This window comes from Eptatretus burgeri, chromosome 8 (genome assembly GCF_056783735.1).
Source record: "Eptatretus burgeri isolate ZD-2024b chromosome 8, Ebu_testis_v1, whole genome shotgun sequence".
NCBI lineage: Eukaryota > Metazoa > Chordata > Myxini > Myxiniformes > Myxinidae > Eptatretus > Eptatretus burgeri.
Window position 1 is genome coordinate 82614203 of NC_140968.1, and position 23179 is coordinate 82637381.

A 23179-nucleotide genomic window follows, 5' to 3' on the forward strand; every position below is an offset into this window, starting at 1 on the left:
TGAAGGTGGATCACAGTTGATTGGAGGGTCATCAATAGGGATAGTATCACCCCTGACATCCAACTCAACAGCTGGTGGATCAGCCTGGTACAGCCCCTCAAAGTAACCAGCCCACCAGGCCTTCACTTCGGACTCCTCTGTCAAGAGCCTACCACCCTCCGCTCTAACTGCAGTTCACCGAGGGATGGGCTTGGAGGAATGCAATGCGCGAATTCCCATGTAAGCAGGACGAGAATCACCTGACCAGAGGTGATGCTCGAGCCCCTCAGATTCCTCGCACATAGGCCTCCTTGTCCACCCTCAGTGCACATATAGTTTTACACCTCAACTCCCTGAACAGCTGAACTCTGCCATTAAGCATGTCCCTGTGACTCTGGTCAATGGTATCCAGTGTCCCTTGAGAGACAAAATTATTCTTCGCCCTACGGTGAGTCCCAAGATATCCACCAGCCATATCAAGGATGGTGGTCTTGAAAGCACTTCACAACTCCTCAGGATTCCCCAAAGCAACCAGACCCCCCAAATCTCCACTCAGCCCGTTTGAAAACTCCTCATCTACCCTCTCATCCTTGAGCTTGCCATCATCCAGCGTAGATTGAGATTGTACCATTCTCCTGGATTGAATCTTCAACTACAGAGTTGCGACCACAAGGCTATGGTCACTATTGAGGAACTGAGCACTCTGGAAGACCCTGCAGTTCTGAATCATCCTCCAGTGACCATCAATGAGCACATTGTCAATCTCATTTGCCACACCACTGGCATTGGAATACCAAGTCCACTGATGAGCCTGTTGGTGCTGAAACCATGAACTAGTCACCCTAAGTCCATGACTTCTTGCAAAGTCAAGAAACATAGTGCTATTCTGGTTCACATTTCCAGACCCAGGGGGACCAACATATGTCTCATAAGCATCCCTATCAGTTCCAGTCGATGCATTGAAATCCTCCAAGACGAAAAAAGTATCTCGCTTGGATCACTGATCAACCACAGACTCGAGTGTGGCATTGAATGCGTCCTTCACGGTGAGATCACTCGACTCAGTCGAAGTATATACAGAGACCAGGGAAGCAACACCCAAAGAGTAATTAATCTTTAGTTTCATAATTTGCTTGTTGACCGGTGTTACCTCAATTATCATTGGATTCAGCTTTTTGGACACAGCTGTAGCAACTCTGTGGGCATAGTTACCATCAGTGCAACTCAACAAGAAAGCATCTGAAAATGTAAAGCCTGTCCACATCTGCTTTGTATTTGGACTACTTCTGAATGCTTAACGTGATGAAAACAGCTGAAAAAAACCCCCAAAAACTACGATTTTATGTGACCTTGACCTTTTGACCTCAAAAGTAAAAGGCTTCATTGACTCAATATACAAACCCTGCTCAAACTTCAAGTCAGATAGAAATTGGTGTTTTTGTGACCTTGACATTTTTACCACAAGGCAATCTGCTTCTAGCATTTTTAATTTTGGTAAACCAATTCAGTGATCCAATATTTAAAACCTGTTCAAATTTCAATTAAACCGGATGAAAATTGATGATTTTATTCGATCTTGACCTTTGACCTTTTGATCTTAAAAAAAATATAAAAAATAGACAATCGGCTTCTCACTTTGATTGGTGAACCAATTTTGTGACCCAATATGCAAATTCTTTAAATTTACGGTCAATCGGAGGAATATTTAACGATTTTACGTGACGACCTTTGACCTGTTTTAAAGTTATTAATTTGTTTTCTCCTTATTCTCATAATAAAACGTTATTTAAAATTTGATGACAAAAGCTTTAATAATAAAAAAATTATGAGACACACACACAGTTGGGCAGAGCAGGGATAAGGAGACAGCTTTGTCCATGAGTCATGGTTCCTTGCTGTGGTGAAGAGAGATGCTTCAGTAGTGGGAAGGGCTTAGTTGGGTGCAGCACTGATAATGAGATGACTTGGTACTTGAGTCATGGTTCCTTGCTGTGGTGAAGGTGGATGCATCAGCACCAAGGAATTGGACAGCACATGGATAAGGAGACAGCTTTGTCCATGAGTCGTGGTTCCTTGCTGTGGTGATGATGGATGTTTCAGGACCATGGAAGGCTCTGTTCACTCTTGGAGACTCACTAATGGAGATGATGACCGGTTGCGGCGCACAGACATATACAGTACATGAATTTTGATTTACACACACACATGCACAACTGTGATTTATACAAATTATTATCCATCTTACAGACAATATACATACATATTGATCTGTGATCATACACATATTATTTGTGACATGTTATGCATATTATATACACATATATTTATGTGACATTATATATCCCAGCAGAGTACCCACCCTACAGGTGATCTTGGTCCATGCAACACATTCTTCTGACATACCTTTATTTTGGCAGTGTATAGGTAACTGACAGCTGCCTCAATCGCTACCCAAAATAAAAATAACCTGGGTTACGTGCATGAAGCAAAAACATACCAATTGCTTAAAAATCAAAACACCTCACAGTGCTGGAAAACGTGGGGAAAGGAATACTATACTGTAAATGGTGGAGACTTGGATTACCACCCCTACCCGGAGCGGCGCGACACAATACACATTTACATGGCGAATTTGCGTCCCCCTGCCCTCAATACCACATTGATATGTGACCCCACACACACACACACACACACACACACACACACACACACACACACACACACACACACACACGTACACACATGGATACTTTGAGACCAAGTAGGTCTCTATTCCATATCTTGAAAGCCACCCATGTGTGGAGATAGATTTTAGAAAATTTAGCCCATATCTCATTGTGAATAATCACTTTAACAATTTTAATAATTCTCATATCCAGATCTGGATTTGGATCGTCACCAAAATATAATCAATTCTTCCTTCTCCCACACACAACCTGTCCACCAAGAGTCGTCCGAATCCATCCACAAAATTTTGAGATATCCTTTCATATATTGGTTTAGCCCTATCCCTCAATGGTGAAGAATCACTAAAAAAATTATCGGATCCACATTCAGATTTTCACCAAAATTGAATCAATTCATTTATAGCGCACACCCAACCTATCTACCAAGTTTCATCCAAATCCATCCATAACTTTTTGATATATCCTACACACAAACAAACAAACACATGATAAATCACTCATGGAGTGACAACTTGGCAAAACAGCACAAAGTAGAAAGGCACTCGGTAGATTGCATACCTCTGCCAGGGGGAACAGTTCACATTTTGTATACCACTGATGGGCTGTATCCGAACCAAAATCCAATCTGCTTGTTCTTGTTACCTATTCAACTCATCCACCTTGTTTTCAGGTCCTTGGTGCTTCCAGTCTTGCTCTATGGATGTGAGACTTGGACTCTGACCAAGGATCTGAGATGGAGACTTCAATTCCTTTGGTACCAGGTCTCTTCGGAGAATCCTTGGCTATCGCTGGTCGGACTTTGTGTCCAACAAGCGATTGCTGAGACAGACTCAAATAAGATTTGTTACCTGCATAGCCCGTGAGCATCAGCTGCGGCTGTATGGACATGTGGCTTGTTTTCCTGACGATGATCCTGCTCACCAGATTCTCTCAATTAATGAGTCTCGTGAATGGAGGAGGCCAATGGGCCGACCACGTGCTTCGTGGTTGCAGCAGTTTGATCGGCATCTCAAGGAGATGGGGATGGGCCAGGCATCTGCCTGGGGGATGGCCAGACGGAGGCCCCTGGAGTACCGGCGGAAAGTGGACGCAGCGACGCGCTGTTCTGGTGCATGCTCCCATACCTGACCTGACCTGACCTTATTTTGTCATAACTCATCCACAACTCTTTGAGATTATAGTGATATATTTAGTTTTTGGCCCTATCTATCAATTTTAGAAATTGGGCCTGTGTTGACCTTTAGACCTTAAAATTAATTTATAGTTGAATTCAGTGACCTGATATGAAAATGCTCTTTAAGTCAATCGGATGAAAATTGAGGATTTTAGAAAATTTGGCCCAAACTGGAATTTTGGCCAATTTTGACCTTTTGGCCTATGTTTACTTCAAAATTAATAGGTGGTTGAATTCAGTGACCTGAAATGCAAATGCTCTTCAAATATCAAGTTAATTGGATTAAAATTGAGTATTTTAGAAATTCGGCCGATGTTGACCTTTTGGTCTATGTTGACCGTTTCGCCAAGAGTGACCACAAAAATAATAGGGGGGTTGAATTCAGTGACCTCAAATGTAAATCCTTTTCAAATTTCAACTCAATCGGATGAAAATTGAGGATTTCAGAAAATTTAGCCCAAATCGGCCTTTTGGCCTATGTTGATCTCAAATTTAATAGGTGCTTGAATTCAACGGCGTGATATGCAAATTGTCTTCAAATTTCAAGTCAATCGGATGAAAATTAACAATTTTAGAAACTATTTTAAAATTTGGCCAATTTTGGGTTGACCTTATGGCCTATGTTGACCTTTTTACCAAGGATAAGCTCAAAAGTAATAGGTGTTTGAATTCAATGATGTGACATGCAAATCCTATTCAAATTTCAAGTCAATTGGATGAAATTTGAGGATTTTAGAAAATTTGGCTCAAACTGGCCTATTGGCCGATGTAGACCTTTTGCTTCGACCAAATTTTATGAAACCTCAATGTGAACTGTTGCAGGGTCAGTGACATTTATCCCTGAAAATTTCAGAACGATCGTTTGAGTGGTTTGGGCTAGAGGCGAGCGGACAAACAAACACATCAACAAGCACACATAAACACACAAACAAACGGAGGTGATCAAAAAATAACATTTGTCAAATTTTTTTTCTTCTTTGTCCAAGTACCAAGAAAGATGTTGTGCATAGTACTATACTTCTGAAATCTATAAAACAAATTTGACTGTAAAAATAATTGGTGGTTGAATTCTGTGAGCTGATATGCAAATCCTCTTTGAATTTCATGACAATGGGATGAAAATTGAAGATTTTAGAAATTCCACCAAAGGTGCTGACCTTTGGCTTATGTTGAACTTTTGTTCTGTTGACCTAAAAAAATAATTGGTGGTTGGATTTGGTGAGCTGATGTGAAAATCATCTTAAAATTTTAAGTCAATCGGATGAAAATTGATATTTTAGAAATTTGGCCAATGTTGACGTCAAACATAGTTGGTCATTGAATTCAGTGACCTGAGATGCAAATACTCTTCAAATTTGAAGTCAATCAGATGAAAATTGAGGATTTTAGAAATTTGAAAACATTGCTGACCTTTGGCCTATAATGACCTTTTGACCTCATAAATAAATATGATTCTGTTGGACCACCAACTTCACCATTTGGTGAAGTTTCGTGAAGATCTGTTTAAAATTGTGACCTGTGTGTGATTAAAGGTGAGCGGACAGACAAACAAGCGGAAGCGAATATACAGTACTTGTCAAAAAAAATAAAAAATTGCCAACTAACAAACAAACAGAGAGACAAACAGACAAATGGACCCAAATGCAATGTCCTCTCCTCTGGCAAGGTTAACCAGAAAAATGTCGTGCAGAGCACAATAATTGCAGAATCCCTAAAACAAATTTGACCTTTAAACTAATTGCTGGTTGAATTCAATGACTGAATATGCAAATCATGTTCAAATTTCAAGTCAATCAGATGAAATTTGACAATTTTAGAAACCTGGCCTATGTTGACCTTGGACGTCAAAAATAATTGGTGGTTGAATTCCGTGGACCTGATATTAATATCCCTTTCAAATTTGAAGTCCATCCGATAAAAATTGAGGATTTTTGAAATTCGAGCAAAGTTGTTGACCCTTTGACCTCAAAATCAATGGACATCTTCCTTATGACCAACTCGACCATTTGGTTAATTTTCATGAAGATCGGTTTTAATTTGACTTGGAGGCGATTGACTTACAAACAAACAGACAGACAGAATAACACACACAACCAATGTTTATACTGTAAGTACTTTTAAAATCCTCTATTTTTGCAAGTAACAAACAGACAGATGGGATGAAAGCATAACTTCCGTCCATCTTTGGTGGCAGAGGTTAAAATAAAGTTTTTTTTTAATAAGTTCAGGGATTTAGTTTATTTATTGTGGAAGGAAGATTCTCCCCACTATTTGCTTACTCTTCATTATTCCTTAACTCATCATACCCCTCTCTCCTCTCAACATTAGTCATTCCTTTACCCTCTCCTCCCACACTTCTCGAACCAATTATATCTCTCCTATCATCCTCCTTTTTTCTTCCTTTTATCATTTTCCCCTTTCATTTAGACACCCTCCCACTCCTCCTGCCTACATTTAAAAAAATAAATAATAGCCATTCCTTTCACGCCATGAGGTGCATGGGGCTGCCGAGGCAGCTTCATTGGCTGAGGAGTACAATCCTGGACGGGTCGCCACTGCAACGCAGGAAACTCAAATACCTTATTACCCCAGTCAGCGAGCACTCATTTTGCCAACTTCAGAAGGATGACAGGCTGCGTCAAACCACCTGGTGTTGTTTCATTGGCAAGACAGTCTCGAACTCAACACCCTAAGATTTTAAGCCAGCCACCTGAACTGTTAAGCCAACACCAGTGTGACATGTTGATTACTAGGCCCCGAAATTACTCCAAATAGTAGCATTACATATATTACCTCGTAAGCAATAAATGTCATAAAGACTGAGTGTAATCAAATAACTAAAATTACCAAACCAGGAATTGCATCAATTTTAGTCTTCCTTGTGCTTTTTCTTCGAAGGTTTCCTTTCTGATGCAAAAGCAAGATATTATTCGGTGACAATTCAGAGAAATAAGGGGAACAAGAAGAGAGAAGACTGCCTAATTTTTTTTGCTGTTCCAAGGAAAGGACGATGACCGAGAAGAACTAAGGTACAGAATCTTATTTTTGCCACACTAAGATCCACTGCTCTTCACATGTACAGAATGCACGAACTTTCTTTATACAATTTGTTTTAGCAGTCACATGTGTAAGACACTCAATTTGAGCTGACTACACTCAACTTGAAATGATACCCAGCATGGTACCCTGCCATACTTTGTGGTTAATTTAACTGGAATAAAGACTAAAAATTGTTTGACAGGAGTGTTTGCAGGCATGGCATCGATTAAAAAGGAGAAGAATAAGAAGAGCAACATCATTTCAGATGAAAAGCATTTCTCCTTCCCAACTAGATTTATGCATCAAGATATCCCTATGGATGGGAAGAGATCACAGAAGCATGCGTTCACAGAAACATCCTCAGAGGGGGGGTTTGCTATTAGGAGGCCAGGAAGCTTCACATCTTTGCTGCCTAATTGGGCACCACTTTCCAATGTTCATATGCAATGGCACAGCCAAACTTCCCTGCCACCATTACCACAAGCAGAGAACAGTAGAAACAGCACCGATACATTGGACTTCACGAGAAGGAGCAAAGGAAAGCACTTGGAGGTCTTTAAAGACCGACGTACTCCCACACTGCATACGACTCCTGCAAAGGGTTGTGCACGCTCTCACTCTCTTAATCTTCGACCAGTGAGTGGAATTTCCCCAGCAAAGGGCTTTCGTGTCACACCTTTGCAAAATGGATTGTCTCGCTCTGCCAGCCATCGAATTACACAATCGGAATCATCCGACTTCAAGCTGAATGTGACGAGAAGTAATTCTGCAACAAATATCGACCAAAGTCCTACAGGTAACACTGCTTAACACAGTAAAAGATTGCACCTTGATTTTTGCCCTTTAATTCGTCATTGGACATCCATTGTGCATCATTAAATGAAATAAATTTTCATTTGTTGTCAAAGTATGTCTGAAGTGTCTCATGTAAACATGTGATAACGCGCGAGCAATTTTTTTCTCAGTTTTTTTTGTTTGCAGTATCAAACAATGATGGTTTTGGGGCTATTGCGACATCTACCACAATATAGGAGAATTATATTTTTGTGCATGTATCAGAGCTCAGAGAAAAGCAGAATAACATAAGGTGAAGGCCATCAAGGTGGAGTGAAGGCATAACAGGAGGGTTCTCATCCCGACCATAAACTAGCAAAATGAACGTTAAGCAGGGGACCCCTCTGCTAGCATTACTTGGTGGACATTAGCATCCCAGTAGGTATTATATTTTGGGTTGGTCTTCACCAGCTTTGCACAGTGATATGGTGAAATATTTGCCCATTATTCATGTGAAAATTCCTCCAGTTCTGCCAAGTTTGATGGGGTTCATTGATGAACTGCAATCTTCAAGTCTCAACATAAATGTTCAATTGCATTCAAGTCAGAACTTTGACTGGGCTACTCAAGAACATTTATTTTCTTTTTATTCAGCCACTCCAGTGTGGCTTTAGCTTTGTGCTAAAGCACAAAGGATTGTTGTCCTGCTGAAATGTGAATCTCCTACCCAGTTTCACATTCATGGCCGACTCAAGCAGGATTTCATTAATGATTCTCCTGTACTTTGCACCATCCATTGTCCCTTCTATTCTGACAAGCTTGCCAGTCCCTGCTGATGAAAATCATCCCCATACTATGATACTGCCACCATCTTGCTTGGCAGTAGGGATGGCGTTGAGTGATGATGTGCAGTTTTAGGCTTGCACCAGACGTAACACTTTGAATTTAGACCAAAAAGTTGAATTTTTCTCTCGTCTGACCACAAAACTTTTCTCCACACGTCTGCACTATCATTAAGATGCTTTTTCACAAACTCCGTGGAAGGTTTTAGATGCGTCGTTTTCAGTAATGGCTTCGTCCTTTCCACCTGTCCATGGAAGCCAGCTTTGTGAAGGGAATGGGATATTGTTGATTGATGAATACTGACCCCCATCTTGGACATAGAGCCTTGTAGATCTTTCATTGTCATTGTTGGATTTACAGTGACATCCTGAACCAGTTTCTTGTTTGCATGGCTGCTGAGTTTGGATGGGCGACCTGATCTGGGTAGAGTCTGGGTGGTATGATACGTCTTCCACTTCTTAATGATGAACGTCACCGTACTCATTGGGATAATGAGGGACTTTCAAATCTTCTTATAACCCTTTCCTGAACAGTACTTCTCCACCACTTTATGTCTGACTTCTTTGGAAAGCTCCTTGGTCTTCATGTTTCTATTGTTGGTTGCCTAAGTGAGTTTTACCTTAAAACTCTTTAGATTAGTGGGGTAGCTTAATTTTTAAGTTCATTTACTGATTACATGCAGATGAAACCTGTTTCACTTATTTTTTAACCTTTCAAACAAATAATTTGCTCCTGAAATGATTTAGGGTTAATTAGGAAAAGGGTTTCAATGGTTATACAACTGAGAATCATATGATTTTCTCTGTTAATCTCACTTATTCACATTCTATCTGCATTTTTTCAGCTTTATCACTTTTGAGTAGTTTGTGAAGGCTTATATATATTCAGTTAAATTTGATTTGAAAGCATCATTAAATTAATAAGCTCAGGTGGCATCAAAATGTGATAACTTTGAAGTGGGGGGGGGGTGAATAATTTTGCAGGCATGGAGAGATGGAGATAAGTTTGTAGGTTGGACCAAGTTGATGAAAATGGGAATTCTTGGAAACAATGAATTCTTGGAAGTTACTGTATTCCGCAATATAGGGTGTGTCGATATGGCCACATAAATGTAAACTTCTTCAATAGCAGTATTACTAATGGTCATAAGTAAATATAATTGGTGCAAGCTGGAGCAAAATGCATTAAATACACAATGCAAAGTACAAGGAAACACAAAAGCATGATGTGTCCTTCGTTGCTGTTCTTGTGAATAGGTCATTTTAACCCAAAGTTGAAAACCCAGTTGCACTCCAGCCTTCCAAGGCCAACCAAGTCATTCCAGGATACCAAGGAACAGAAGGCAAAACATGTCATTCCTATGGAACCACCATTTCCAATCCCGGAACGTCCATTTGGTCAACACCTCTGCCTTGATATAATTAGCTCCTGGGGTGACCGACATCTTGTGGGGCTCACTGGTGTTGAGGTTTGTACATGACTCATAAAAACATTTTAGAAGTTCCTCTTTTAGTCTCTTTAAATCAGTAATGATGTTCATCGAAACCGTTTCCCTCTTTCTATCTTTTCTCAACTCATACATTCAGCATAACAAAAGCCTTAGCCTTATCCATGCTTGGAGTCTTGGATTGTGGAAGCATAGTGGGAAAGTAATATAGACATGATGACCTATTTAAACTTTGTTGTCGAAGATTCAGATAAAGTCCATAAATACAGCTACCTCTAGTTAGATGTGAGTTACATATCAGCTACCTGTAAACAGTCCCTTCTTGTTGACCTATCATAACATGCCTTGGCATCATAACAAACCACATATGACATACTTCGGTTCGATGTCTGCACAGATTTTCACTGAAATGGGAAAGATGGCATCACTGGCCCAAATCCAAGCCTGTCCTACAAATACAATCCAACTTTCTGACCCGGAGCGGGCATCACAGCTTGTTTCCAATCTGTTGGATGGTGTGAATCGCACCCATGATGATGCACACATGTGGGTCACACCAATCCTTCCTGGATATTTTCCTCAGGTACAAGGCCCATTGCTTCCTGTTTTCATTTTATTCATATATTTTTTTTGTTAATCTTTTTGTTTCTGTATTTTGTTTATCTGCCATGCCTGGTGTTGGCTTAATGGTTAGGGTGGTGGGCTTGGGATTCTCAGATCCTGAGTTCAAATCCCCCTTGGCTGTTGAAGTAATACCAAGTGGGGTCGACTGCCTGTCATCCTTTTGAGACTGGCAAAATGAGGGCCAGCTTGCTGGTTTCCTGTGTCGGAGTGGTGACCTGTCCAGGATTGTGCCCAATAGCCAAGGAGACAGCTTAGGCAGCACCAATGCTCTGCACAGAGTATGGTCCCACTGGATGGATGGATGGTATATCTACCCTCATACAAATTGAACAGGGCTGTTTTTGCTCATGACATGCTTCTGCATTCTGCATAAAACATAGGAATTACCATATTGATGGTAAAAAGAGTGGAGCTGGGATGTTGTATATGCAAACAGTGACTATACCTTTTATTGTTTGAGACTCAGATCCTTTTTCTCCATTGAGCACAACATGTCACACGTTGCCACACATTCCAAGTTGGTGATGGTAGGGTCGATGCTACTGATGCACTGTACCAGCATCAAAAATGCATCACAGACCTGCATCACAATAGTATGTGATTTTTGCCCTCACCTCTTGGCCAGTGAACTCCCACCCACAGTGTAGTGTCAGGGTTCAGATGTGAGCATCGGATGGTTGGTTCATGAGGAACATTTTTGAATGAGCAATTACCTGCCTGTTAAGCGCTTTGACTGCAGTGCATACAAATTCTACCCATATCCACCACATTCCTGATCATGTGTACAGTAGAACTCAAGTAGGAAAGTGTTTTTCCATTTTAAAAAAAGATTGACTTCACTGTAGTAGTTCAGTTGACTAGGACTGGTCAGTAAAAGTGCTGTTCCACTTATTGAGATTTGTCTTATCAACACATTTCTGTTAAAATTCTTCTTCTATTCTCTCTCTCTTAAACTTTTCTTGTAGAGCTCCCATCTGGAGTGGCCTTTGACCTTGTGAATGGCGAACTCAATTAAAACAAATCCAACTGTTCCTATTAACGAGACTTATCTGAATTGTTTATTCCATTTTCACCTCCGCCACCGAAAGTGGACGGAGGTTGTTTTCACCACTGTATGTTTGTTTGTTTGTGAGCAGGATATCTCAAAAAAAAAAAAAATGGACGGATCTGGATGGAATTTGGTGGACAGGTTGGGTGTGTGACAAGGACGAACTGATGAGATTTTGGTGAAGATCCGGATCCGGAAACCAGAATTTTTTGAAAGTGATTTTTCCCCATTGAAAGATATGGTCAAAAATGAGGGACAGGAGAGCATGATATCTCAAAACGTTGTGGACGGATTATGACAAATCTTGAAAAACTTGGTGGATGGTGTATGATTTGGGTACGTGACAAGAACAAGCCGATTCGATTTTGGTTCAGGGCCGGTTGTAGATGCGGTCTATCAGTGCCATACAAAACGTAAACTGTTCATCCTGTTTCACTCTCAGATACTAAAGATTGTGAAAGACTGAGACTCATCGGATGAAAAGCATGGCGGTTATTTAGTGGAGACTGCCATATTTTGGCCAAGTGTTGCAAACTACAAGTGTGATATTAAAGATGTATTTCACAGCCAATGCTGTACCAGAAAGACAGACAGGGTCATTACTGTGAACAACAGGTTGCAGTTGTCTGTTTGTTTGTTTTTCCTTCTCTCTGACGAAAGCTTTTACAAATAACTTTCAAGCTTTGTTCTGTACTTGAATTGTAAAAATATGTATTATATATGATTGTGGAGTCAACTCGACAAAGGACACAAGATTTAAGCATTATCTCAGACTCGAAGCTTTCCACAACTCCCTTTTGAAGCTTTCGGTATCACTTGGTCCTTTTCAACATAAATTATTCGCATTAACTTTTGTTCCTGTTTCTTCGTTGTTCCTTCTTCTCCCTCTTGCATCAAAAGTAATCAACTGTCATGTTATGTTGAAGATACGCTTTAAATGTTTGGTGGGAATTGTTTCTTTTTAGGTTCACATATGGCTGGAAAAGCCGAGCCATCTTGCATTACTACGCCTGTGGAATTACAACAAGTCTCGTGTGCATGCAGTTCGCGGTGCAAGAAAAGTCCAAATTTCTCTTGATGGTGTGCTTATCTTTTGTGGAGAGATTGCACGAGCATCTGGGTCACTCACCGGAGGTGCGCAAATATAAGCAAATGGGAAAATTAGAGCTCCACACCAGCCATCTTTATCCTGTCATCATATATTACTCTGCGTGACATAGTTTGATATATTATGGGTTCATAGTTGTCATTTTTCATTGAAAATATTATAGGTTCATTGAATTTCCATCAAATTGTCAATGCGTGATCACTGCTGCACTTTGATTTGTTTGTTGTTATGTCATTTTTAGCTCACAAAACTTTCGTCTCTTTTTTTTCTGTCCAAGACCTGCTTGTGTTTTTTTTTGGTTATTTGGCTGATCGTCCATTTGCCATTTTGAGAAGCAATGAATTGTCAAAGGTACAAGGTTTTTTGGTTGATTTGTGATCCCAATTGGTCCTTGAAGTATTCCAGCTGGGTTGTCCTCAGGACAACTTTGGGCAAACTTTTTTATATGCAAATTAGGTCCGCCATTACTGAAAAATCGATTTGTTGAATATCTCTGCAACTATGCATGATAATGTCACAGAAATGGTGTCTATACCCATGTTTTTCATGGTCAAGGATTTAGATAAAGGTATTAAAAAAGTTACCACATCCATATATTTTGTCTTTATGCAAATTAGTTGCCGCCATTACCGAAAAATCGACTTTGTTGAATATCTCTGCAACTTTACATGATAATGTCACAGAAATAGTGTCTATATCTATGTTTTCATGGTCAAAAATTAAGATAAAGGCATTAAAATGTTACCCTATCCATATACTTCAAGCTGTACACCATGACATTTATTACAATGACAAAGTAACAATCGAATCGCAACAAAAATGGAAATCATGGAATTGTTAATGCAGTAATAATGTTGCACAACATATTCATTCCAAACTAATGTTGCATGTGCAAACTAATCCATAAATTATCCTCCAAACTCCTCAACACTAATCATGTTCATCATCATCATCATTCTCCGAATCATCCTGTATATTATCCTCCACATCATTCCTTGCCGTAAAAGGGTTGAAACAGCCTTCACCACCAGCGCACACGCAATAGGCCGTACTTGACATGGTATGTCTGTGGCAGCTGCATCCCTCGGTACTGCATGCCTTGCCCTCTGCTTTACATCCACAGCTTATGACATCGATGAGCCCTTGTGGAGCCGGAGGACCTATGTCAACGACAGGTGATGGAATACCATCATTTAATTCCCATCCAAATTGTGTGATGTCCACACAAGGAGGAGCCTGCTGATCAGCAGCCTTCCACAGCATCATCTGAAGGTGTGCTCGGCGAACATGAAGAAGCAGATTCACTTCTGTTGGAGGCAATGCCATGATCTGCATTGGCTTCCCCTTCTTCCGGGAGTATAGCTGATAGCGTGCCATACTCATTGAAGTACCTGGCGGTTGACCATATAAGGCCGTGAACAACTGTTGGCCTGTGTTCATTCGATCCTCGTGTGTGGCATCTTCCTCGCCCAGGACCTCAAACAGCCCTGGGAAGTCACCTTCCTTCAAAACATTCAGAGCGCTGATCTTCCCCTTGTTAAATGGGTAGGAAACTGTGTCGCAGCCACTCAGTGCATGCATTCCAGATAACTGGAGACACTTCTGGCCCAGAAGCATACAGCTCACATTGATGTCAATCACTGCCCCATTCCAGCGTTCCATCTGGATACTGCAAACATTGTGCAGCTGCATCGCTCACACCCAGTACATCAAAAGCACAAATACATCGGTGTCATCGCTCAGGATTCGAATCACCACCATGCCAGATTCGGCAGCTTGTAGCAGGTATGAGATCATCGTGATATCTGCCTCATCATGTGCAAAGCCACCATCCTTACTCTCGATCGATATATCAGCACCCATGTTGAATGAGGACAGCACCCATGAGAGTTCCCGCTTGTTGTGCTTGTTCTTAAGAATGGCATCACGATTAGGAAGTGGACTGCTGATGGTCAAGTTATAGTCTGTTGAACCCTCGCCACCACGTCGCTTCCTCTCGCGGTATTTTGCTGAGATATCATTATACCTGCAAATACCAAAATCTTCTCGGTGCCATCAGGATAACATGAGAGACGATGCTTGATACTCTCAATGACAATGGAGGCATCCCCTCCATGTGGCCATATGATGTGGTAAAGCAGCTGCTGTGCATCTACAGTACGATCACGATGTCTGGAGCTGGAGCATCGAGTTGTTTCACACCCAAACGATTGGCAAGAACAGATTTGTTGCCCTTGCGTAAGCAGCCATACTCATCGATGATTGAGGGCGGGAATGCACACAGTTCGTATTGAAAGATGGGTGCTAGCTTGAGTTGTCATTGTTGTCTGATCATCAGAAGGCAGATGAAGATGGCCTCCATGTCAAAGGCAGTCTTACTGCCAGTCTTCATGCCTCGTTTGAGTTGTTCCATCGTCTTGACCTGGCTGGAAATCTTGCCATGGAAGCCGGACGGCAGAGAGTTGCGGAATGACATTGACCATCTTTTCTCCAATTACTACTGCATCTGCAACATTGACTTCCTTGGGAGTGACTTGGCCATTGACAATGTTGTAGAGGACATTGCTCTCCACTGCCAATGGGTGGGAATGTTTCGCTAATTCTGCAGCAATAAGGTTCCTGTCATCAACATCAAGCTTTCGCCGCTTCATACCTTCCTCTTTGTGTTTGGTCTGCAGTGATGCAATGGGTACTTTCTCAGAATACATGTGTTCCATGGCATCAGAGAGGTAGACCGAGATTGGAAATGAATCGATCCATTCTGTAACCAGTTCAGGTAAGAGCGTCATACCCTTCAATCCACCCTTTCCAGTCCTGATAGCTGTCTGCTCACCAAATTGGTCACCTGTAAATATATATTTATATAACAGTTAGATCAATTAATTATATAAGGAAGAAGACAATATAAGGAATGAATCCGCATGTGTTTAAAATGAACACCCCACCTGATACTGACTTCCAGTATCCCTCGCTGTGACGACAGACATGTGCTCCCGCGATGAGGTCGGTCTTGGCTGCTTCTGGCAGTAGGTGTCTCATTTCTAGTAAGTGCCACGAGATATAGCGAGCATAGTGAACGTGACCTGCACGAAAGAAGTAGGGCAACATCCGCTCCAAGCACAGTTGTTGGAAGAGCCAGTTTCCCTCTCTCTCTGCACGCAGGAACTGATGAGCCAAGAGCATCGGTTTCACCAGATTATCCACCCAGTGTCTGCCCGTAGGATTCTGCCTTGCATCTTCCATGCATGACACGATTTCCTCAAAGCTTTTTTCACCACCTTGTAGACAGTTCTGCAGCAGTGCCACTGACACCATGCGAAATGCTCTCATGGCTCTCACCCATGCCTTCCCATTCATAATCCCCGTCATACATCCGAATGCTGCTCCAACCAGAACATCCAGACCCGATCCCTTCATCAGCGTTCCGATGCACCCTAAGAAGGACATGATAATGTGCATCGCACCTGGATGAACGATAACATCCTCAAACCTTGTCAGATCCCACCACTTTTCCTGCTGCGCAACCATGTACAGCTGCATATTGATGGACAGATTTGCATAGCTCATTCCCAGTTCACTTCGTGATTTCTTCATGTATATTAGTGATGTGAGTACTGTATCAGGATGGGATGGTGGGGCATGTATGAGAGGACCAAACAGACACACTGTAGCAGCCTTGGAAGGAGATGGAGCTTCCTGCCTGGCAAGTTGATTGTTGAATCCGTACCACTCCATGCTCTCGTCGGATCTTAGCGAGTTCAGCCACTGTGTGTCCTTCAGCTGAGCAGCGTTGATACTCTGGTCTCTGGCACAAACATCAGCATACGAGACTCCTGATGTCATTGGAATCATTGGAGGGTTGACCTTCTTCGGTCCCATGTAGTGCTGCAGTGGGATCGATCGACTGGTGCTGATGTTGAGAGAACGTGCAGCTGTTTTGAGCAGGCACGGGATGACAAGGCTCATGACTCCAGGTTGAGCACTACCTTTCTGTATTATTCCAGCAGGATGTTGTTGAAACTCGTGAGCCATGACGTGGGTGGCTCGGCGTCCATTCGGGGTTGACACTAGAAGATCAAGATTGTCAAACCAACCAATGATTGGTCCAACATTTCGCATCAAACCCATGGCCTGGTGTATCATGCTGCTTTTGTCACCCGAAAACTTTGCTGCTGATTTTCAGAAGCGAATGACCTCTTCATAGGACACAATGAAGCCATGGTCATGTAGCAACTTGATCATCTCCGAACTACCATGCCTGTGGTGTAACTTCACTGCTAGCCCCAGCGTTGCCTGGTTTCTGATGCCGGTGATGTGGCCTTGAACCGCTTTGGTCAGGCTAAGAGACTGCTGGGTCACTTTTCCACGAGAAACCAATTCACCAATTAGTTTCAACAAAGTTGGGCTTGTCTGTTTGAGCATGTTGCTGTGAGTGAAGTCACCCATATCATAGCCTGCATTGTTGACCTGGACTGCTTGTGCCTCCACCCTGACCTGCCGGACTACAGTGTCCATGCTCTGCTCGTCGACTGATTCGTCCTTAACTAGCTTCAGAGACTTGCCTATAAGATGCCTGAACCCCACAACAGATGCACAACCCTCCGTTTGTACTACCACGATATCACTACCTAAATAGCTAGTGAGTTTCACGAACATATGTTGGTGAGATAGCAAGCCACCGAGATCACAATACATATCGTGCAACTCAATGGTGGTCAAGGTACTGACATGTTGATTAGCATACATGTCATCCACTACGGCCTTCAGAGCATCTTCATCGAGCACAATAGGATCAGAAGATAAGTCAGCATACTTGGGAATAACCATGAACTTATTAAAACACTTATTATGGTATTGTGCTTCAGCGGCTGGTAAATCTGTAAGAGCACCTTTGATGCAGATTTCAACCTTTCTACCCCAATCATCATGCCTCTGCTCACATACATCTAGAAGCACATCTTTGAGTGATGTAATGCCAGGACGATCACTGGTTTCACACTGGACTACACGTTCCCACCTGTCGGGGTGCTTGGGATCTTTCAGATGGCTCTCGTCACCACAAATGAAACAATGTTTCTTAAAGTCTAATGTTGGAAGTTGCGATCGTCTTATCCTACTTGTCTGCGGCTCACTCTCGGACATGGGAAAACCATCTTTCCGTTTCTTCGCCACGTATTTCGCCACATTGTGTTTAGATGTGTACACGCAGTAGCATGTCTTATGACAGCCTATGGATGCATTGTCTCCTTGTGTGTCCAGGACAGTCTGAAACTGGATACAGACATCATCGTCACCCCGCTCTGTGCTCCTCTGAATCAGAGTGTGGATGCCTTGGATTCTAACTGGTTGTGTGATCATTTCTCATGGCAGCCCGGGAGCAGACACATTCCGCTAGCCATCGTTATATCCTGAAGACAGAATTGGATATTATTGATAGTTGCCACATGTACATCAATTAAATAATATCAAATACATATATTATACATATAAACCTTGATGTGGTAACATTTTTAATGCCTTTATCTTAATCCTTGACCATGATAACATACGTATAAACACCATTTCTGTGACATTATCATGTAGGGTTGCAGAGATATTCAACAAAGTCGATTTTTCGGTAATGGCGGCAACTAATTTGCGTAAAGACAAAATATATGGATGTGGTAACTTTTTTAATGCCTTTATCTTAATCCTTGACCATGAAAACATAGGTATAAACACCATTTCTCTGACATTATCATGTAAAGTTGCAGAAATATTCAACAAAGTTGATTTTTCGATAATGGCGGCAACTAATTTGCATAAAGACAAAATATATGGATGTGGTAACTTTTTTTAATACCTTTATATTAATCCTTGACCATGAAAACATGAATAGAGACACCATTTCTGTGACATTCTCATGCAAAGTTGCAGAGATATTCAACAAAATCGATTTTTCAGTAATGGCGGCCCTAATTTGCATAAAAATAAAATTGCCCAAAGTTGTCCTGAGGACAACCCAGCTGGAATACTTCAGGGACCCCTGAGGATGACAAATCAACCAAAATACCTTGCACCTTTGACAATTCATAGGTACACGACAGTGAACATAGGAAGGGCAAATGGACTATGAGGCCGTTTATTCCTGACTAGAAATTACAACCCGTCACTTCACAGACTGGAATACTAAGGTGGAGGGGGTGGGAGGGGAGGGTGAGCGAGGAGGAGGGTGGGAGGGCTAGAGGATTGAAGAGGGGTGGGGGAGCGAGGACGGGAGAGAGGGGGGGGGGGGAGAGTGAGGCCTCACCACACATTGCAATACACTCCAGGAGGGAAGAGAGAATGAGGATGATGGGAGAGAGAGGAGGTAGTGGGGAGGGGGAGGGGGTGTTCTTGTCATCCAGTTGATAGCGGAACCTGAGGGAAAGTGGGGGTGAGGGGCAATGGTCCCCTTATGCCGTCATTAGTACAGGTTTGAACTAAACACAGCACGTTCAAATGGGTCATACTAGACAACACCCGGATACTGCCCAGAGATATCCGTTGGAAAAGGGGGGGGGAGGTGAAGGGGCTTTGGGAAGAGGTAAGTGTGACGGAAGGCGAAGGGAAGGAAGGGCGTTTTCCTTCAATCACCGAAAAAGCTGCACCAGTGTCCATGCCTTTATTTAATTTCCACACACATGATAAGCTCGAGATTCAAATCTTAACTGAAGATAAAAAGACAAATAAGCCTGCATACATTCTCCCCCTCCATATGCATTCCGCTATCCTCCTCACGGTCCATGCTAACTGGGCACATGCATCGACAATATACTCATCCTTTCACTTGCACACATGCATTGATTTCCCCACTCCCGCACTTCATGGTGGTATGACCCACATGCCTTCAATATCACAGCATGGTCTCTTTCAACATCGCATCGGGGCTGCAGCACATTTGCTCCCAATATGCAGAAGCACATTGTTCGCGAGACAGCCGCATTACCTCCTCCACAGTGCCACGCACCATGGGCCTGGGTGCGAGTTTGAACCACGCATCTGCAAAGTCTGTGCACCACACACATGTAACCCAGCATGCAGGCACGCACCAAACCCACGGAGAGTCATTTGTACCATGCTCGTGGTAGCTGTCTTCGTTCCTCTTCATTTTCAGCAACTGCCAACTATTAATACTAGTGCGGGCCCATAGGTGCGTACCCGTAGGTGCATGCCAGTATGTGCAGCTTCGTTCCTTCACTCTCGTAAACGACGACTGGATTGGGGCATTGTTTCAATTAGATCGGACCAACCGTATCATAAATGGCCATTACTTGGGAAACACCTGGGAAACATACTCAGGTCCCCAGCGTCAATTGTGACGTCATATCAAACAAAGAAGAACAAGAATTGTGACGCCTTCTCTCTCTCGCCCCCCCTCTCTCGCCCCTCTCTCCCCACCTCTCTCGCCCCTCTCTCCCCACCTCTCTCGCCCCTCTCTCCCCACCTCTCTCGCCCCTCTCTCCCCCGCCCCCTCTCTCCCCCTCTCTTGCCCCCTCTCTCCCCCTAGTCTCGCCCCTCCTCTCTCCCCCTCCTCTCTCCCCCTCCTCTCTCCCCCTCCTCTCTCCCCCTCCTCTCTCCCCCTCCTCTCCCCCTCCTCTCCCCCTCCTCTCCCCCTCCTCTCTCCCCCTCCTCTCTCCTCCCCTCTCTCGCCCTCCTCTCTCGCCCCCACTATCACCCTCCTCTCCCGTCCCCCTCTCTCACCACCTCCTCTCCCCCTCTCTTGAATTGTGATGCCCCCTCTCTCTCCCTCCCCTCTCCCCCCTCCTCTCTCACACCCCCTCTCCCGTCCCCCTCTCTCACCACATCCTCTCCCCCTCTCTTGAATTGTGATGCCCCCTCTCTCCTCCCCTCTCTCCCTCCCCTCTCTCCCTCCCCTCTCTCCCTCCCTCTCTCCCTCCTCTCTCACCCCCCTCTCTCGCCCCCTCTCTCGCCCCCTCTCTCGCCCCCTCTCTCGCCCCCTCTCTCGCCCCCTCTCTCGCCCCCTCTCTCGCCCCCTCTCTCCCCTCCTCTCTCCCCCTCCTCTCTCCCCTCCTCTCTCCCCTTCTCCTCTCTCGCCCCTCTCTCTGTAAATGTATGCACAAATGTCTACCAAGTACAACAATTAATTCAAACCTTAGGAAAAAACAGCTTTCAAACCCTTGGGAAACAGCTCTTTCCCTTGAAAATATTCAAACCTTGGGATTCATTAATAATTTGAACAATTAAGTCAAACCTTGGGAAAAAACAGCTTTCAAACGTTGGGAAACACTTGGGAAACAGCTGAAACGGATGAAGAACAATATCAAACCTTGAAAAGGCACATACTCAGGTCCCCAGCGTCAATTGTGACGTCATACCAAACGAAGAAGCAGAAGAATTGTGACGTCAATCATTCAAAAAAAAACACAAAATAACTAAACATTAATTGTGATGTCATTCGTGATGTCATAGCACCGTGTCTTGTCATTGGTTGACAGATAAATGGCCGTAACTTGGGAACCGCTTGTCCGATTGATATCAAACCTTGAAAAGGCACATACTCAGGTCCCCAGCGTCGATTGTGACGTCATACCAACGAAGAAGAAGAAGAAGAAGAAGAAGAAGAAGAAGAAGAAGAAGAAGAAGAAGAAGAAGAAGAAGAAGAAGAAGAAGAAGAATTGTGACGTCAATCGTGCAAAAAAAAATTACTTGTGACTTCATTCTTGATGTCATAGCACCGTGTCCTGTCATTGGTTGACAGATAAATGGCTGTAACTTGGGAACCGCTCGTCCGATTAATATCAAACCTTGAAAAGGCACATCTGCGCAGCCCCGGTAATATTCCTGGCAAGTTTCAATCAGATCGGACTGGCGGTCGTCGAGAAGTGGCTTTCGCAGACAGACAGACAGACAGACAGACACACACAGAGATTGCTGGAATTATAGATAGATATTGCAGCAACTGTCAGTATATTTGTATTAATATTTTGTAATGAAAGCAGATTGCACTAAATGGTGAAAAAGCAAACTGCGTATGTAATTGCTGAAAAAGGACCCATGTGGGCTGTATCGCCCTGGCTTGCAAAAGCAGGTTAGACAGCATGGCATTGTGCCCAATGAAGTGACACTTTCTGCACATTCCTTAATTTTTTTTCTTCACGAAATATAATCGTCTGAAAAGTAGAAAACATAGGGGTAATACCCCTGGACGCTCACCTGGTAGCGGCTGCATAAGATAACCAGGGAAACCATGGATGACCCACAAAATATGTAATGGAGAAGAAAGTGAAGACCTTTGGATTTTTTTTTTAATGCCGTGAACAAACTTTGGTACATCAAGGGTGATGAAGGTTGTAGTCAACAGCTAAGACAGCCACATAAAAAAATGAAATAGCATGTGTCATTTCTGAGAAGAAAGCAAAGACCGCTTTGGGGGAGAGGGGCGATCCTCCCTAAACTCCCAACATTAACCCCCTCAGACCACGATATATTTCTAATGCCATTAACAAACTTTCATACATCACAGGTGATAAACGTTGTGGTCAAGTTTCATTATAATTGCATTTGGCCTTGCTGAGAAAAAGCAAATACCTATTTTGGGGGGGGGGGGACACCCACGAAGACAGCCTTAGAGCCTGATATTTGTTTTTTTAATGCCATGAACAAACTTTGGTACATACACGGTGATGAAGGTTGTGTTAAAGTTTTGTGGAAATCCCATATGTAGTTTCAAAGAAGAAGTTGCAAGTATTTGTGGATGGACGGACAGATGGATGATGTGCCATCCCATAAGCTCCCCAGAACTTTGTTTCGGGGGAGTTAAAAATTAAGCTTAATGCTTCGATAAAATAAAAAAACTTAGTTATAAATTTTTTTTTTGCTAATTTCTTTAAATTTTCAGATTTCACTCCAGTTTTCGACACTTATTTAGTCCATGAGATCTGATTCTCAAATCAGATATAATATTTCGATTATATACTTTAATTAGTCAGTTATAGTAGATCGTGTTTTGAAATCAAGGCATATGTTTGAATAGGCCGAACAAAGTTGTGAAATAAAACCCCAGCAAGCTGATAGAGGGCTGACCAAGGATGAGGCTTGATAAAGGGTAATTAAATAAGGCCGTTAATTTTCTTCAAAAGGGGTGATTAATTAATCCAAACACAAAATTTTCACTCATGCACTCCCATGGAGTTCCCTTAGTATGCAAACAAAGTTTGAGGCCACTCGGTTTCGTGGTTTTGGAGCTATGGAGGAGACACACACACTCACATTTATTATACACGAGACAACCAGTGAACCCGTTGGGTTCCCGTTGTGACAGGTTTATGAAAAAAAACATTTCAAGAAAAAAAAAAATAGATAGCTCCAGCGAACTATACCGCTGAGGTTGTTTGCATTGATCAAATACTCCCAAAGAGTACTTGACAGAATCGGGAATTCATTTTTAAATAATATTTTCTTTGCCTGATTTGAA

At 42.7% G+C, this 23179-nt stretch overlaps 1 protein-coding gene and 1 pseudogene across 4 annotated transcripts in view; one reads left to right on the forward strand and one right to left on the reverse strand.

The window, feature by feature from the left end:
• KATNIP (katanin interacting protein) overlaps positions 1 to 23179 on the forward strand; it is a 102422-nt gene that overhangs the window by 29510 nt on the left and 49733 nt on the right. For 2 of the 4 annotated variants that reach the window (XM_085892808.1, XM_085892807.1), the window contains 5 exons: positions 6739 to 6869; positions 7082 to 7675; positions 9753 to 9964; positions 10341 to 10526; positions 12581 to 12749. In XM_085892808.1, coding sequence (XP_085748934.1) covers positions 7096 to 7675; positions 9753 to 9964; positions 10341 to 10526; positions 12581 to 12749 — 1147 coding nt within the window. In that variant the 5' untranslated portion in view covers positions 6739 to 6869; positions 7082 to 7095. The remainder of the gene's footprint in view (positions 1 to 6738; positions 6870 to 7081; positions 7676 to 9752; positions 9965 to 10340; positions 10527 to 12580; positions 12750 to 23179) is intronic. The other 2 variants (XM_085892809.1, XM_085892810.1) reach the window with 2 other exon arrangements.
• LOC147022163 (uncharacterized) lies at positions 13550 to 18251 on the reverse strand (annotated as a pseudogene).